Source organism: Ciconia boyciana, chromosome 5, assembly GCF_034638445.1.
Source record: "Ciconia boyciana chromosome 5, ASM3463844v1, whole genome shotgun sequence".
NCBI lineage: Eukaryota > Metazoa > Chordata > Aves > Ciconiiformes > Ciconiidae > Ciconia > Ciconia boyciana.
The window spans coordinates 43,502,554-43,521,902 of NC_132938.1; the positions used below are offsets into that span (position 1 = coordinate 43,502,554).

The following is a 19,349-nucleotide window of genomic DNA, read 5'->3' on the forward strand; positions in this document are numbered from 1 at the left end:
AAGTGCAATTTATTTTTCAAGCTGGAAAACACCTCCCTTATGTCCTCGTCCTTAGCATTCTGTGCCTGTGAAAAAAATAAGGTGAGGAAAATAATAAGAAAGTCAAGCAGAAAACATGCCTTAAAGGTCTTATAGCAAATCTGTTATTATAGTGCTGTATTTTCTTGCAGCATTTTTCTATCAGATCTCTCAGGTGGTCAGGATACTTTCCAGTTGGGGGTTTTTTTGTTTTGTTTTGTTGGTTTGGTGTTTGTTGTTTTTTTTTTTTTTTTTTTTTTTTAATGTTTAAGCTTAGTGAATTAGTATATGAGGGTTAAACTATTAGGTTTTTTGCCTCTCTTGTGTCTACCAACGTTGTAGCATTACTGAAAATCATAATGAAATTTAGGGGGATGTTAAGACTGTATAGAACTGAAGCTCTTCCTACACATTTGGGTAAAATCAGTAGAATCATTCCAATAAAATAATTTTATTGTGTATAATTTCACTTTGCAATTTCAGTTTCATTCATAGTCTCCCAAAGAATGTAATGTAAATTCTATTTAGTAATACTCATCTAATTCTAGTGATTATTTTTTTCTTTTTTAGGGTGTACCTCAGTTACCATGTGCCAAAGCATTGTATAACTACGAGGGAAAAGAACCTGGAGATCTTAAATTCAGTAAAGGAGACATCATCATTTTGCGTCGACAGGTGGATGAAAATTGGTATCATGGAGAAGTCAATGGCATCCATGGCTTTTTTCCTACCAATTTTGTTCAGATTATTAAACCTTTACCTCAACCTCCGCCTCAGTGCAAAGCACTTTATGACTTTGAAGTGAAAGACAAGGAAGCAGATAAAGACTGTTTACCATTTGCAAAGGTAAAAACAGAATAAAATTATTATTTTCTTTTAATAATGTCATTTACTTGGATAAGAAATAATAAGACTGTTCTGTAGTCTTGTCTGCATTTTTTTAAATGGAGCTGCACAAATACAAAAAGGGCAAGTAATTCTGCAGGTATTTCTCCTATGTAGATTAGTTTTGCCTTCCTTCTCTTCCTAAATTATATCTAATTTCTCTGAGGTTTTATTTTTGAGAATGCAATTTTTCATAATTGCAGTAGTAATGTTCTTAATTTATGAGAAATAACCTGTGTTACGAATTAAGTGTTCCATCTTCGAAAGAAACACTCATTTTAAATTGTTGAAGTTGGTACTATTTTCAGCTTTGCATTTAGTAAGCGACATTTTTTAGGATCTAGATACTAGACACAAAGTACTACCAAACTTTGTAATTCATAATATTACTAATTGCCTTTTGGAAAATATGAAATTTCTTCTTATATTGTTTCTGTTGTAATTAATTTTCTGTCTTGCAAGGCACATAATGTTACAGAGTTTTACCAGGAGTCAGAGCTGTTCCTTTTTTTCAGTTTCTGATTCTTTAGTTTATCGAATTACCCAAAAATGTTGCAAGATCATATGTGAGCTAATTACTTTTCTACCTTTGCCTATTGCAAATGTAAAGGATGGCTAGAATTCTAAAAAGGAAAAATATTAACATGTGGACAGACAATGGTTATTACAACACAGAACAGCAATACTGTTGAGGATGATTGCCATTAGCTGGCATACTTTGATTAACTTGGTGGCAAACTTTTCTTTATTTTATAAATGTGCAGTCTCGCTTGAGTAAGCATATATGTTTCCAAATATTTGAACTTGCATATGAAACAATTACATATCTCAGTATAAGCGAGAGCAATGTTTAGTGTGCACGTAAATCCTTTTTTTATATAACATTCTCAAAACCATATCTAATCCAAATGCTCCATGTAGATGTGAAAGAAATCATATCACTTACAAGTGTTCTTAAGTACTTAAGTAGAAAAGCAACAGCTAGGGAAGATTAAGTAATGAGTCAGTTGAGAAGGAAAAAGATTGTGGTTCTCTTGATTAATGCCAAGGACATAAAGGGGGGGCTGATGAATACCGTGGACTGAACATGGCAGGAAGTCTGGCACTAAGGACAAACTCAGATGGCTGAGATTAGCTGTGGACAGTTAGCTGAACTCTGACAAAACAGGAAAAGGAATGGTTGGAACCGACTTCAACCCCCAAAGCGGCATGTTCCTGTTACGGAGTGCCTTCTCTGCGGTTCTTGTCCATGTACTGCCTTCTCTGATTACCTGTGCATTATGGAGGGAAATTAAATTAGAAGTTTAATTAGAGCTGGGAGACATAATCGCTGCATGTTCACACAGGATGATGTTCTGACTGTAATTCGCCGTGTGGATGAAAACTGGGCAGAAGGAATGCTGGCTGACAAGATAGGAATATTTCCAATTTCATATGTTGAGGTGAGTAAAGTTGGGCCCTCAGTAAGGTTGTGTCCATTGTGTATTTCATTTTCTAAAAAGAAAAATAATCAGAACTAGTGGTGATTCTAAAATAACCTGAGATATAAATAGTCATAGACCTAAAATAATCTAAGATCTGTGTGCTTAGTTTGGGAAAGTAAATTACCTCAGCAATTGAAACAGTGACTTTTACTTAGCTATTCGATACCTGTTTTCATTGAATGGAATTGGAATGAAAGAACTTGGAAGCAGTCACTGTGTTTTCTTGTTAATATTGCAGTCATGCAGTCAATCACAAATCACACTTAACCACAAAATGAAAGCAATCAGCAAGTCAGAGAAATAGCAAGCTTTGCACTGTCCCTAATACCTGCCTCTCAAAACCAAATTAGCACAACTAGAAAGTCGGAGAATATAGGCTGTTGTTAAGCAGGTAAAGCATTGACTTTTACATCCAGAAGACCCTTATATAAAATCTTCTGTATCTTCCTGCATTTCTCATATGTGATATGACAATTTACAGTTAGAGGTAGCAGTTGAGAAAGTTTCTGCAACCTTTTAGGAGTTGAAAGCTATATCTTCTATATAGAAAGACATAGGTGATTAAGAACAGTGTGTAGAGCTACAACAATGATTATTAAAATTTGCATTACAGAAAGATAGAGAGGTTTGGAATAGTGTTTGTCTTTTTCTGATAGGTCTGCTATGGATACTTGGTAAGATACACTTCTCCCACTGAAGAGATTTTATTTAAATAAATGAGGCAGAATGATGGAAGAAAAAGGTATTTTCATGTTAGCTGTGGGATCAGAAATACCTCAGGTCACAGAAGAAATGTGTAACCATACTAAGAATCAAGTCAGTTTTTATTAATTCAATTTCTGAATGCCCTGATGAGATGGGAGCTTTTAAAAAAATGACTGTGTTCAACCAACATAGAATTTATTTTTTTTTAAAAGGGAAAATACATATATTCATTTTTATAGATTGATGTAAGGATCTGTATATCTGGGGATAGAAATTTTCACATGACTGAAAAAACAACAACAAAACCAAAAGGGTTTCAACCTGCTTACTGCAATTCTGGCTTCAGTTTAAGAAGTTTTTAAAAGCTAGTTTAAGAAGTTCTTGCCCCTGGCTATTCATTCCTAGCTCCTTGCAATTAACTGCCCCTTCAGTTCAGCCAGTAAAGGTATTTGTGGTGCTTTTTAAAACGAAATCACTTAACTAAGCCAAGTTAGAAAAAGCCCTTTCCTAGGGCTGCCACTTGGGCTAACTATTTAGCTAACAACTGTTGCCATCTGTACAAAAGTTTGCAAAATGGAGATATACTCTTGAAAAAAATTACGTTAAAATGATACTCAGTCACAACATTTATTTCACTGTTGATGTTTTCCGACAAATTCCATCAACTAAGAAAATGTATCTTCAATTAACCCTTTTAAAACAGGCACAAGCCCTTGTGTACACACTTGCAAATCCCCACTAAAATGATATGGGAAATCTAGAACAATAAATAATACCCAAAGAGATACTTCAGATCAGATAGGTGGGTTTTTTCAGTATATACTAAACAAAAACACATGCTGTGGTGAAGAGCAGTGAGATAAGCAGAAAACTATCAATTTGTATTTTGAAATACCTGTTTTCTGATATTATATAACGATTTTTCTGGAAAATATGCAGACAGTTGATACAAACAAGTATATCAAACCATTGTTACACATGTTGTTATTAAAGATACCGAAGATGAGAAGTAATAAATATTTTTGAGGTATTTTTTTAATATAGTATTTTTAGTTATATTACCCAATCCTGTAATCATTGCCTATTTTTGTCATAATGACAGACATATCTTTGCCTTGTGTATGTTAGTCCACATCCTTTTTTTTTCTTTTCTTTTTTTTTTTTTTAAAACGTGAATTAGTAGCTGCATTTACTGGAGATTTTCTGAAGTCATTAACTTTAAAATGAGTGTAGTCTGTGATGTTTATTCTGTAGTATAGGTCTGATACTTGCGATGTTTCTTGTACGATGAGGTCACAGGATAAATTTTAGATACATTGAAGTCCATGAAAAACTGATTATATTTGAGGACAACTTTTTACCTGGAGGAACATTTTATGATTCAATGATTGCTAGTGTGCTCTATGATTCTATATCGCTTTCGCTTACTAAATTTGTGGTAATAATAAAAGCTGAGACTGAAAATATTTTGAGGGGAATTTTAATAATGATTCCATTAAAAGTATAGTTTGTTAACTGAGTCACAAAACATTACGTGTTTATCTGTAGACACATAGCACTGTGAAATAATTACTTCTATCTGCAAATGAAAAATAAATAATATAAAACATTGCAAAAAATGAAATTCTATTTTCTACAAAGTGCTAAAACCAAACAAACCCTCTAGTTTTACTCGAGTAAGACCTGATTAACATATCTAAATTACTAGATTTTGACTGATGGAATTTCAATGTGCTTCAATTAAAAGCAGGTCAACCAGGTTCTTGCACAGTGGTGAAATAAAATGCAGTGAGTCTAGAAACTGTATGATTAAGTTCATAACATTTATGTTTATCTCTGTTCCAAAAAGAAAGATTAATCAGGACTAAACAGATAGTATTAGAATTTTTCTATGTGGAGTATAGTTCTCAGTACAATATACTTGTAAGTATATTTGTAACATCTGTACATATTTGTATACTTGTAAGTATATATTGTACAATACACTTATAAAGACCTCAAATGTGACATTCTGATGTGGTTTAACACTTAGTAAACACACTCCAAATCTAAAAGAATACTTACATTTTTACAAGGTATTCAGCACTCATACAGAACAACTAGAAAAATACAAATGCCCAGAATAGAAAAAGAAAAATCAGGGAAAAGGAATCACTTTTCAATCAAAATGTCCATAGAAAATAATGACAGCTTTTGTTTTCCCAAGTTAACGTGAACAACTGGGAAACACCTTTGTATTAATCCAGCTCCTCTAGCTTTATTTATAAACAATTTTATAGAAATGTAGGGGGAAAAAAATAAAATGATCTGAAATGTTCACTGTAGTAGAATTCTAAGTTCGTTGTCATTTTATACTACTGTATCCATCAGTTAACACGACATTTTAATCCATGAGAACATAAGATTTTATGTACCTAGTGTGTCAGGTTGGAGTTTTTTATTAGCATCTCCTCCTGTACCAAACAGGAATGTTTCAAAACATATTTATTTTTTATTGTGTCTATACATTTTAGATTGGATTTTAGGCTGGATTTCTAGCATGGTCTTTTTAATGTGGTACTTACTAGGCTAAACTTTGTCTATCGCTGTTAAATGATGTGATCTGATTTAAAGTGCTTAGAAAAAAAAAATCAGACTTTGTAACAAGAAGAATAAGATAAAACCTTTTATGGGAACTTTCCTCTACTTTTTGACTGTTTTGCCTGCTTGGACCTTAAAAAAAAAAAATTATGTAAAAAGTGAATGTTGTATGTTACACCTGAAAACAGAGATTGTTAATTTTGAGTAGAAAATTATAGTCTAATTCCCACTATATTTGAATGTGATAATCTCAATGTTATCATTCCAATGGCAACTTCTGAGCATCCTAGTTTTGATTAATTTCCCTAACAAAAACTGCAACACAGAACTATTTAATTTGTTTCAAAAATAAATATAAATGCAGCTTTGCTCATGATTGTGATCTGTTCAAGATTTGTGAAATGATTCTTCTTCTGGTTTGGACAAAATATATTTGTTCCAAAACCTTAATTGCAAAGCTGAATTTAGGTTTCTAAGCTGTTTCCTATCCTCCAGGATGATGCTTAGCAAAAATAACGTCAAATAAGGACAGTGTTTACCTTAGTTCCACTTACACTTTACTCCTTTGTTTCCAAATACATGTGAAAGTGAAATGTTTTCTAGAAATTGGAATTTGACTAATAATAGTGCTGATAATGTGGAAAAATAACTCCGTGACGTATGGTGATGTAATAAATTGCATAAGTAAAAATTTTGGATGAATGTGAATAGAAAGATCATTTGAGGCAGTAGATGGTGTTTTCACTTAATTTCAGAAAGGGATGATACTTAAATTCCAACTATCTACGTGTGAGTGAAGGACACCTGAATTCATTTGTAAAATAAGTACAGTAAAGCACAACTATAGGAGACCTTGAAATAGGTCTTGCATGGTAGTCTACCTGATAATTTCTCCAGATGGCTGCAAGCAGGCGGAAACCTGTCTGCTAGCCTCATCCCCTACCGCAGCACTGAGACGCAGCTCAGCCGGCCACCTCTGTCTTGCCCTGTTTGGAAAGTTGTTCTGTTTCCTGGGTTTTGGTGGGAAGGGGAATTGGAGTTCAGGCTACTGTTACAGCAAAGATTTTGTTGAATGTAAAAAACAAATAAATGTGAATGTAAAAGTTAAAGTAAAGAAGCTTCAGTTCAAATATGTCTGTTCAGGAAAACAACTGACGTAGAAAATGTGGGAATAGATACAGGGGTATTTGTTGCAGAAAGGAATGCTGTATTGAAACACTTCATAGCATGAGTGGGATGCATTCCCATGGTGACCTTGAATGGTTGCTAGCCATTTTATTGGAGAATGCATGCAAGTTCTTAATTTCTCTTCTCAAGGGAGAAGTAAACTGCACTCTGCAAAATATTCTGCAACTATTGCTGTCTTCAGGTTGCTTCTAAGAAAAGGCCAGTAATCAGTTCACTTCCATGTTTAGGTTAATGCTACTGTCCTGGGCTTTCTTCTCTACATAAGAAAGCTCAGTACGTTGCTTATATTTGAATCAGTCTTGAATCAATCCCATGGGTGAGCCTTAACTTTTCTCTAATAGGTTGTTCATTGTATAGAAGTATTCAGATTCTGCAGGCATTAATAGCTTCAGGAGGTAAACAAACATAATTAGGTGTAACAGGTACCTCGGGGTGCTTTTAGCAGAGTGGCTTTTGGTTTTGTTTTTCACTCCTGGGTGATCCCTTAACTATTCCCATTAGGTAGTTCTTGTTTTAGAAATGAGTACTGCTTTTCTTTCTCTGATCTGTGTAATTTGTGAACAGGCTCTTTGCTAAATAAGGGAGTAGAATAGATAAGAATAGAAGTGGTTGCAGCCACTGTATAAGACAATATGGAAGACACCGTTTCTCATGAAGGACACAAAGAATTTCAGTCTGAGTTGGAAAAAATAAAATGTGCAAAATACATAAAATGATTCGTCTTTGAAAAGCCTGCATGTTCTTCCATGATGAAAGATAGGACCCTGACAAGATGAATAGCAGAGCAGGCTTTTTTTGGTCTTATTTTCTACTTGTTTCATATCCTTCAGCCTCGTATCAGTGTTCTGCGATAAAATAACATCGTTTTCACTGGTATGCTGAAAGTTTGTTCACTCTAAATTTAAAATTTAATAAATTCAAAATCTAAATAATGGGCTTGCAAGTTAATTGGAGAAAGCTGTATGGTTATGTGTTCTGTACTACGGAAGTGGTACAAAATTATTTTATCCATATGATCCATGTCCACTGTTACCAGGAAGGAAAAATCTAGCATCCACCTTTTTCTTGGGAACATTTACTACTGTGACATTGTCTTCTATCCTTCCTGTTCTCTTCATCTGCCTTCTAAAGGACTAACAATAAGAACATTTAGGAAAAAAATCTGCATTCTCATCTTAGTATCCTTTTTCAAATCCCCCATTATGCCCCTCTTCCACTGCAGTATGTTCTAGGTAGTTCTTCCTCTTCAAGCATTTCATAATTTTAATTTTCCTGTTGTTACATCCTAGTAGGTTTTCATGTCAACTCCTCATTGTTCCAGTAGTTCTAGTTTTGAACTTTGTCTTTTTCTTCTGTATATGCATGGAATTTCCTTCCAGATCTCATCTTTCAAATACCACTTGAAAACCTTTTCTATACTAAAAAAAAAAAAAAAAAAAATCTTTTGTACCACTTTATATATATCTACTTGTCCTTGGAGACAGGAAAGTGTTCAGGGTATAAGCTGTTGTCATTTGTGGGAGCTGCATTTAAATCAGTGTTGATGCTATCATGATTAACGATGTGTTATTTGTCTAGTAAAGTTTTGATGGCGTAAAATACTGCTTTAAAACTCTTCATGAGCATAGTAGGTATCTTAAGACTTGTGGAAAAATGGATAAAATAAATAGAAGAAATAAGACGCTGAAGAATAGAAATAATACTTACACAGTAACTAATCTCATTCTTTCATCCTGATGTTCTTCAGAAAAGTTTTTCCCCTTCTTCGTTATTGGCTACACCTATCCAAGTAACAGTATTCATATTTAGTGGTACATATTAACATCAGTTAACTTGTTCAGAAAACTGGTGCTGATGTTACTTCAGCTTATGAATAAATGAGAGTTCTGACATTATTATTTCCAATAGCCCTAAAATATAAGCAAGATTTTCTGGAAATAAAGGCTTTGTGAAAAATGTAGGGATGCGTGTGTGTTTTTCCCCTCTCTTACATGGCTTACATTTCATTGTAAGAAGAAAATGTGTGGGATTCCGTATGTCTTCATTGGAAAGGAAGGATTTTTTTGCATTTAATATAATATTGTTGTAACAAATTAACAAATAGAAAATTTCATTGTGAACAAAAATTCATTAGATAAGCTTAAAAAAAGAAAAATCTATTTGAGGGTTCTTAGGCACAGCGATGCTGCCTCTGCATTAGAAAATTCAGAAGCTGAGAAGGTATTTCGACAGAATTGCCAATATATGTTTCTTTTCTCTTTATACTGTCTTATGCTTGTATAGCTACTTGTTATCAGGCAGTACACTGATATAGCTGGATCTTTAGTCTGTCCTACTGTGTTCTTAAATCTGCATTTAGGAAGCCTGTTTTTTACTACTGGTAGTGTTAAAGATATGTGCACAAATACCAAGGGATATGAGGAGGAATGTCTTCAAGAGCCCACATGCAAAGGTGTGGGCTTATGTCATACTTACAAACAAAACAAAAATGGCTTAAAATGAAATGAACATTCAAGAAGTTTTATAATACAGATTTTTATATTATAAGGTCAAAGGGGACTGCTGTAATTTAGTCTGACTTGTAGATAACACAGGCAGTGGATATTGCTGAATCCATGGCTGGACTAGAGCATAATGTCCTTTCTTGATTGAAATTCTACCTCGGATGAGTAGTCCACACCAGCTCAACATTAAGTGTGTTGAGTTTGTAGTGAAAGACTTGTCACTGTGTAATGACTAATTTATCAAGTAGGTCAGTATGTCACAGTTTTAAGCTGCATGGTTTAAATTCTATTATATTATTAATAAAAGGAAAATAGATTTTTTTTGTTATATTCAGGTGATTTTTATAAATAAAAAAATACTAATGTGTAACTATCTTTTGTAGTTTAACACAGCAGCCAAACAGCTGATAGAACTGGATAAGCCCTCAGGTTCTGCTGTTGAATCTGGAGAAGGTACCTCTGGGGCAGCCCACAACAATTCAACCCAAAAGCACACCGATACTAAGAAAAACACCAAAAAACGGCACTCTTTTACCTCCCTCACTATGTCCAACAAGTCTTCACAATCTTCCCAGAATCGCCACTCCATGGAAATTAGTCCTCCTGTCCTCATCAGCTCCAGCAACCCAACCGCAGCAGCCCGCATAAGTGAGCTGACGGGACTTTCCTGTAGTGCCCCTTCTCAGGTAATTTACATGAAATCAAATATAAATCATGTGTGTATTTTTTTTAAATAACTATAAAGGCTTCTGATCTTGTCAGATTACTTACTTCAGATTATTAATTATATGTAATTAATATTAATGTATGCTTTCATGAAGTTTATATTCCAACATGAGAGCATTTAAGGAAAACATTTTACAACACTTACACAATGATAGCAAATATTTTTGGTCTTGTAAGCTAATTTTTTTCACAGTTGTTAATTTCTTAAGTGCCACAAAGATTTTTATTAAACTGTGGAAACTAGAAACTGGAGTGATTTAATTTCTTGGGCTTTTTCCTAAATTGAATATAATATTTGATATTAATAAAGCGCATGCAAGCAAAAGGTAAATTAAACTTGAAAATTACATGAATTCCAGAAATGTACCGTATTAATCTGATTGTGATAAGTAGAAATATTTATCTGGCTTTATTTATTTGTTACTCTCCTGTTTCTTCAAAGCTTTTAGTTACAAGCTACACTAGTTCGTGAACAATTGTCCGTTTCCCATAGAGATTGCATTTTGGGAGAAGAGACAGTAATGGAGACTAAGAAGTGTTGGTGTCATTTTACATGAGCTAGTAAATATGTTTTATCTGCATGTCTTTGGGATTTGACAGCCTCTTATGGAAAAAAAGAAAACTGACATTGGTAAAAGTGTGTTTCACATTGCTAGTTCAATATATCTCCAAAGTTTCTGAAACGTCAGTGGAAAGAAAGTGAGCAGTGTGATCCAATACTGTTTGTATGAGTATCTAGCAAAAAATTAGTTCTAGTCTAAAGTTACAGATAGTAGAGTACTGGTGATTTTGACCATGAAGCTTACAGCTGTGTCAAAACCAGCTCTTATTAAACTATTCAGGACTGACCCTGCTGTTTTTTTTTTTTCCTTTGACAGGTTCATATTGGTACTACAGGGCTAATTGTGACTCCACCCCCTAGCAGCCCAGTCACAACAGGGCCTTCATTTACCTTCCCATCAGAAGTTACCTACCAAGCTGCTCTTGGTGTAAGTTCCGTTTAAGAAAACTCAGCCTTCCCATTTATCTTTCGTCTGTACAGTCATTTTTTTTTTCTCGAATTCTGATACACTTATTTGAAATTATGATTTTATTATGATTGTCTATGTGATAGACAATGGTATAAATTGAACTATAGCAAAAGCATTATTGATACAATAATCTTTGCATCCTGTCATGCATATCCATTTCTCCAGCTTTCCTCTGTCATTTCTCTGTAGTAAGGACAAGAAGCACACTTCCTTCCAGAACAGTGTTTCTTTTCAGCATGAGTAGGAAAGAGATTATGCTGGGGTGGGAGGTTAGGGGAAACAAGCAAGATCTTGGAAAAAACCATCAACTTGAGACCACAGCTGCCAGATATTTCTGTCTTACTAAATTCAATATTATCAAGATTCTCTGAAATAACTTTCAAAACTCTGCTTTCTCCTAATTAAGGTGATTTTAGTTGTGTGTATGCCTGTGGCAGATGAAGCACATATCTAGCATGTCTAAGCTAGGTTCCTGGAGATCAATATTAAAAACTGTTGCAAATGGCCATCTTTTACAGGAAGAAATACATTGCAATGCTGTTTCCTTTGGACAAAGAAAATGACTTTGTCTTCAAAAAGTGGCAGGATTTCATTCCAAACCCATCTGAAATTCTTTATTTTGCTATGCTTGTGGTGGAGAAGCTCTGGAATTTCCTATATCATACCGCACTTATCAGAGCCTGACCTTAGCTGCAGTAAAGATTGCGGGTACCAGTTTTCAGAGATCTTCAAAGGAACTTAATAAGCCTTTATTTTGATCATAGGAATTATGGAAATTTAATTCTTGTTTCAAGTCCAAAAATTGTGCCCCTAACCTGGGGGGGCAGGGGGGAGGGGAGGCACAGCACAGTTGAATAATAAATCTCCACTTAGTTTAAAAAAAAAAAAGCCAAAGCAAACAACCCAAACAAAAAACCCCAAGGCTTGATCTTGTTTAGGTGTCTAATTATCCTTGCAGTCTTTTAAAGCAAGTAAAACATGATGAATAGCCTTGCTGCTAAATTTGTCTGGTTTTGCTTTCAACTTTTGGCACTTGGATCATTTTACACGTTTGTCTGCAAAATAGAAAGCAGAATTGTCTGTCTCCTATTATCAACATTTTGTTGTTTAAGTAAATGCTTAGGTATGGCTTGGTTGCACCTGAGAGGTTGCATTTTGACAGCTTTCTTTGGGACTCTAAGTTATGTTTTTCAGTCCTTAAAAGTTATGATGCTGTTATTTCTGAATTATCTCCAGTACTTCCTTTTGGCATGGTAAGCACATGGTAAGCACATTCTAGAACTGTGTACAGTACTGCATGGGCATTTTCAGTGATGAAAATATTGATAGTATGGTCCTTTTACTTTTATCCTGTTAGTCTGATGTTTATATCTTGAGAATTTGCATCCATTCATTTGGCCTGAGTATAGGTTTATGTTCAGCTAAATATCCACCATGATCCCACAAATTTTCATTATCAGTAGTGATGTAATAATTGCTCTCATCCAAGTAAATGTATTTCACAGTCTTTGTTCTTCAGACAGTTGACCTTATTATTAACAATTATACAGACAGTGTGCTTTTGCCCTGCCTTACTGAATAATGCAGGTAGCATTGTAGCAGTGCTTTGTCCTTCTATTGTTAACGACTCCTTCCATCTGTGGATCATCTGTGCAGTCCTACTGTTAAATGTATGTTAATTTCAAACCAATTAATAATCTCCTTATATTTAGATTCATATTTTAATGTCACAGAGTGGTTGAGGTTGGAAGGGACCTCTGGAGGTCATCTAGTCTAACGTCCGTGCTCAAGCAGGGCCACCTAGAGCCAGTCGTCCAGGATGGTGTCCAGATAGCTTTTGAATATCTCCAAGGATGGAGACTCCACAACTGCTCTGGGCCGCCTGTGCCAGTGCTCCGTCACCCTCACTGTGAAAAACTGATTCCTGATATTCAGGCTGAACCTCCTGTGTTTCAGTTTGTGTTTCACTGGGCACCACTGAAAAGAGCATGGCTTTGTCATCTTTGTACCTCCCCTTCAGATACTTATATTATTAATGAGATCCCCTGGAGCGTTCTCTAGGCTGAACAGTCCCAGCTCTCTCAGCCTTTCCTCATAGGAGAGATGCTCCAGTCCCTTAATTATCTTAGTGGCCCTTCGCTGGACTCTCCAGTATGTCCATGTCTCTCTTGTACTGGGGAGCCCAGAACTGGACACAGTACTCCAGGTTTGGCCTCATCAGTGCTGAGGAGAGGGGAAGGATCCCCTGCCTTGACCTGCTGGCAAGACTCCACCTAATGCAGCCCAGGATACCATTACCCTTCTTTGCCACAAGGGCACATTGCTGGCTCATGTTCAACTTGGTGTCCACTAGGAAGGACCCACAGGTCCTTTTTTTGCATATGAGGTGTACATCTAATACCAGAAACAATTAGCTGCCTATATACTAATCCATGTAATCTTTTATACTTCTTTCATCCTGTCCTTCAGAAAACACCTGTGAGAACTGAGCAAACAAAATCAGTTTTGGTATCATTTGTGCTGTTAGGCAGAATACAAGTCTAGCTAACATATATGCTGCAGACATTGAGTAATTGATTTGATTTGTGGATGAGGTACGTTTTAGAGAGGATAGGGTACGCAGGATTCAAAGCATAATTTCAAAAGTTCTGTCAGAAGTTGCCTTTTTTTCCTCTCTCAGTAACAAACACTTTTGTTTGTTATTAAGAATCAGTAGTTCTTTCTTCTATGCCAGCGTGGAAAAATACTTTTATTTTGGTGCTGGTGCAAAGTCATTAAACCACCTCGGGTGCTTTAGTTGCATAAGCTTGTTCAAAAGTGATCTCACCATTGGTACCTGCAGGAACTAAATTACAGTGCTAAATGCAGTATGGGGTGAAACTCCTGCCACATGATTGTCCTGTATCCTGAATTTATGCAACTTTGCTACATTTATCTGTCCTGAATCTAGAAGCAAAGAAAAGCTAGTGTCTTCTCTTATCTTCTGTAAGAAAGATGGCTTTTTTATTGTTAAGAGGAGATATTTTGAGCTGTCTTGTTGGGTTGCAAGTTTCTCTAAAACAGTTGAAATTAATTCCTGGCCCAAAGGGGCCTGCGAGTCTTTCATCTGTGTACATGTATAGGATCACATTTAGCTTGTTACGTTGTTATTTTGGGAAATATTATGGTGGTTCAAAAAATGCCAATTGTATTAATTTTATTTTGTCCATAATAATCTTTTGTAGATGCTCTTTGGTACCAAATGTTGCATGAAGTAAGTAATTTACAAATTTGCAGCCAAAATTGACACAAATAAGACTTAGGAATGAGAGTGCTTTTGTTGAGTGACCAGGTACACTGTCTGCTGCTTGTATCACTTAAGCAAATTTTAATTTGCATTCAGAAAACCTGTGATAATTTATTTAAAAGTTTTATTTTACAGCAGCAGTTCTTTAGCCTAGTTCTTTAGCCGGCAGCATTAATTCTTGTTTCGTGTTTTGAGGTTTGATTCTTTGAAATTGAAGAAGCTATGAACTGAGACAAACTTCTCACAGCTGAGGCTTTTGACTGTGATATTATCACTTACACTGTTCTCTAGGACGTCAAACCACAACTTTGCCCTTAGTGGGGGCATTAATTGGTCTGCTCTTCTTGGCCACTGGCATTTTTGAACCTTGTAGGTGCTTAGTATATTTGAAGTTCTTTATAAAATATAAATAGCAGATGTCAAGTTCAATAGTTGTTGGGTGAAAATATGCACGTACAATTATGTAAGGCTCATTTACTTGGGAGGAAATTCTTGGATGTAATTTATAAGGTAGTTATCTAATGGAGGAGATCTAGTTGCCATAGATTTTGCTGAAAAAACTCTTAAAGGAAGTATGTGATTTGAACCACGATATGGGAAAAACAGAGACAAAATATACCACAGCAAAGTTAGAGTTACATTCAAAAGCAGCAGAAGAAAAACAGAATGTAGCAACAACAGATAACTTACCTTCCTTTCATTCTGCCTTTACAGTCTCTTGAGAAGTTAAAAGTATTTTGGACTGCAATCAACCTAGGTATACATATTGCTATTTCTGCAGATTGAATATGTTGATTTTGAAATGGTGTCTTGATATGTGCACTTAACTAGCAGAAATAGGTGGTCTGTATTTGGATGGTTTACATTCACTTATATGCTGAAGGTTTCAAAAATTAAAAAAAGCCCTGTTTTTTCTGGTCCTGTTCTCTTGCCCACACACACAAAAAAATTGCCCTTCTATGTGAAAGTATGTAAGGTAGTCTGAATTATTATTAATGAGGCACAAGCTGTGAGGGTTATAGTATACTGATGGCACGTAGCTCTCTTTCATGTAGTTCCAACTGATTCAATAGTGTAAGTATGTCAGGAGGAGGTTTAAATAAGAACTGTCTGAGTTTTAACCAACAAAAATTCAAATCAGCTTTTGTTGGGAAGAGGAAGCAGCTGAAAGAAACGATGAGGTTTTGTATGAAAGGCCAGTTCTTGATAACATATATTTATAGTTTAGGAATTTTGTTAAACATGAGCCTTAATTTGTTAGCCCTCAGGGGATTTTGCAAGTCTCATATTTTTTTCCTAGGCCTTGTGTGAATGGAGACAGTTAATGAGTGTTTTTTTCCACTGCTGTGCCTTTTGTTATTCTTTGGGTGAGCTGATTATTGATCTTCAGTTGACTGATATGGGAATGCAGCCTAATTATATTTAAACTTAGTAATATGTATGAGTTTCTAGAGCATGAGTATAGGTACTATTTGAAGTTTTTACATAAATTAAGTATCAAATTATGTAATGTTTCATCTTCCAATTAAAAAAAATAATTTATCACTTATTTGCTCCTTTGTATGCTTGAAAGTACACTTGTTGTCCAAAATGTAGTTGCAGAAACTTTCAATTTTCCCCCCTCAACTACCTAAAATAAAAGTACTCTTAATTATTTTGATAAGCATATTTTATTAAATCACATGAGGTTTGCATATACTCTTTCACAGAATATTGAGTATGGGAACCATCAAAACTAGCTTGTGCTCTGGAGGTAGGTATGTTTCTCAATAGCTAGAAGAATGGTTACATGCCAGAAAACTTCTTGAAAACTTGGCTAGAGCATTTGGATTTATTTTACCAAGTTGTAGTAGTGGAAGCTGAGGAGCGATAGTCCTCTAAAGCCTATCAGGTAGTTTATTTAGATTTCTAAGTACTTGCCAAGTCTTTAGGAGTTTAATTGGGCTGTGGCTCACTGCAGGTTTCATTACCATAGTAATAGACACGGGGAGGGGAGCAGAACCTGAATAAAGCAGAATAAAATAGATCTGGGAAGGTGCCTGTATTACAGCTAAAATTTTGATGTATATTCTGTGTTCAAATGAATAAAATACAACACCCAGCACTTATATCCGTAGAGATGCATGAAGTGTGGAATCGTGACAACCTTGATGTTGTGCATGAATAGGTTTAATTTTAAAGATTTCCAGCTAATCATCTCCTAATGTGGATTTACAGATTCTATTACGTATAAAGAAATCTAGATGCCTAAAAGAAGATTTGAATTTACATTCTATAGACAGGTTGCCTAAAAGTTCAGCTTGAATTCAGCTAAGGCATTTGTTGAAGCTGACTGGGAGGGGGAAATAACTTCCATTGTAAAGCAACTGAAAGAGAAATGTTGGTATTTCAGTATGAATTATCAAGATATTTTTAAAAGATTGTTGGATGGATGGGGATCTAGAATGTGAAGCAAATGCAATTGCTGTTCTTGTAAATAACTCAACTATTAGTATCAAAGCTTACAATGATGTTTCTCCGGCAGGTCATGTCTGCTTTGTGCTGGATACAGGAGGCCTATCTGGTCTTAAGAAATTGATAACGTATGATCAGAAAAAAAAGCTTTAAATAAAATAGGAATATTTCACAATATATCATGCAATTTATATCATAACTATGCATAAGAATTTTGACTGAAAAACTATAAGAGTTAATCAGTTTTCTCTAGATTTGAAAGCTTTTAATCATACAGTTCTTTACTGTGTCTTGACAGCGTAAGACTAGTTCAGAGGGCTGTCTTTGTTTAACACTTTGACCAAATGCAGCGTGGTAATAATCACACAGTGTAGAACGAAAACTTATTTTCCTTATAGGTTTTTGTTTAGAAAAACAAAAAAACCCCTTTAGAAGTAGGCTGTTTGAGGAGAATTAAAATGACTTTAAATTATATATTTTCCAAACTGATAATGTAATGCTGTGCATTTATATGCTGATGTACTGGAAGAGCCAGGCAGTACTTCAGGACGTTTTGTTAATTTATATTTTTGTTATGTGGTTTTAAACCTGAAGTGGCATGGTTCAGAGTTTTGTTTCAGTATTAAAGGATTGCGTGAAGTCGAAGATCACGTTTGAAATGAAATCAGATTTACATTTTCAAATGTTGGAGGTTTTTTATTACTCTTTTTGTGTGCGTTGTAACACAAATAATTATTTTTGGAAGGGGGGAAGGAAAAGTTCTCCTTTTGTGAGAGACTTTTCCCAGGAGTGTCAGTACACGAGGTCCTAAAGAATTGTCTGAGGCTTTACAGAGCAGAAGGTAACAATTGCTCCATTGATTCTCAAAAGGCATAGAAGCCTGTAGGCAGGACCCCCATTACGATCTGCCTGTAAAGGAACTGTGCCTTTTTACTGGGGTGTTTGTTAAAGATTACCAATCTTGATAATACTGAATTTCAAAAGCTAACTCTTTAAACTAGAAGAATAGGAGAAAGTGGTAACAATAGCTCAGTGACTATGGTCTCATATTGTGCTCACTTTTGTAACCCATACATCAAAAGAAAATTTCCCCCAGAAGGGGTGGTTTTGGGTGCACTGCTGCTGAATTGTATATTATGTTTCAGCTTCAGGGTACAAAAACAATCATGTTTTGAAGTACAGTCAGCAGTAGGATGCAAAATTTACCTCCTGGAAGGCTTCTGAATTTTTGTCAAGTCCTATCCTAAAGATGTTATAATTAGAAACAATGCTTTCCGTTTTTCCTGTGCTGAGAAATTGCTTGTCATTTGCTTAATTAGCTGCCAAGACTTCAAGTTTTTAAACTGCAAAAAGAGAAATACAGACAAACCTAACTCTCCAGTTATATTGTACCAGTAGGTAAAGGAATACCGAACTCGGCTGGTTTTTTTTCCCATTTCCTTAGAATATCATACTTTTTTTTTTTCAGCTGATTCAACTCATCAAACAATATTGATCATCTGTTGCTATTTTTTTTGTTCTCATAAAATCAGAATATGAATCCCCCACTTCCGCCACCACCTCTCTTGTCTGCTGCAATCATTGCATCAGCCTCTTCTGGACCTCAGTCTGCAGGTGTAATACAAAGGCCTACATCAGGATCAGCTGACCAAATGGCACATTTACGACCACAAACTCGTCCAAGTGTGTAAGTAAAATTGAAACTTCTCACCAGTCAGAAACATGGAACAAGCTCAATAATTTCACATGTACTTATATCATGCCAGCTGGCTATCTTCTGCTAGAATTCCCAGAAAGCCAAGCATACAACTCAGAACAAAAGCAACAAGACATACATGAATGCGATATCCCCGAACAGCCTTCATACTGAGGGTTACTTATGTCTTAGGTTAATATAATCAGCTGTTGCTGTGTATAGAAAGGACTCACTTCAAAGATATGAAGTTTATCATGCAGAAGATGAATGAGTCCTTGAGTTAGCGATGATGACTGTGTAACTCGCAAGTGCCAAACTCTGGAGTGAATTTATTCAATGTTTTCTGTTATGTATGGAATGAAAAGGCTATTCTCATATGGAATAACTTATGCCAAAACACAGAAAGTGCTGTATTTCATTTAGACTGTTATATTAGCATGTCATTGTCAGACTGCTTGTGTAAGTTGCGATTGAAATTTGACTGAAGATTCTACAGTTCAGTTAATTAGTGGGTGGCAATTCGGAATGAAGGCAGAAAGCTGCTAGTTAGCATTATGTCTTCACACTTGTAATACAAGCAAATGTGCGTCATCCTTCTGGGTGAAAATATTTTGTATATTAACATGTGCTGCTGACAACATCTGTCTTCTTGGAAACTTCTTTGTGTGCAGCTTGGACAATAAGAACGATAAAAGAAAAAATAAAATTCAGGAGTGGCTGAACCATCTAATAAGACCGGTTTGAATAATGCAAGGACTGCTTTTGTTCTGTGTCTTTATTTTTATCTTCCCA

At 35.2% G+C, this 19,349-nt stretch overlaps 1 protein-coding gene across 2 annotated transcripts in view; it reads left to right on the forward strand.

Annotated features, from left to right (window-relative positions):
* The window catches only part of SH3RF1 (SH3 domain containing ring finger 1), a 96,223-nt gene that overhangs the window by 53,433 nt on the left and 23,441 nt on the right, over window positions 1-19,349 (forward strand). For both annotated transcript variants that reach the window (XM_072862733.1, XM_072862734.1), the window contains exons 3-7: window positions 589-864; window positions 2,250-2,345; window positions 9,748-10,050; window positions 10,969-11,079; window positions 18,394-18,548. In XM_072862733.1, coding sequence (XP_072718834.1) covers window positions 589-864; window positions 2,250-2,345; window positions 9,748-10,050; window positions 10,969-11,079; window positions 18,394-18,548 — 941 coding nt within the window. The remainder of the gene's footprint in view (window positions 1-588; window positions 865-2,249; window positions 2,346-9,747; window positions 10,051-10,968; window positions 11,080-18,393; window positions 18,549-19,349) is intronic.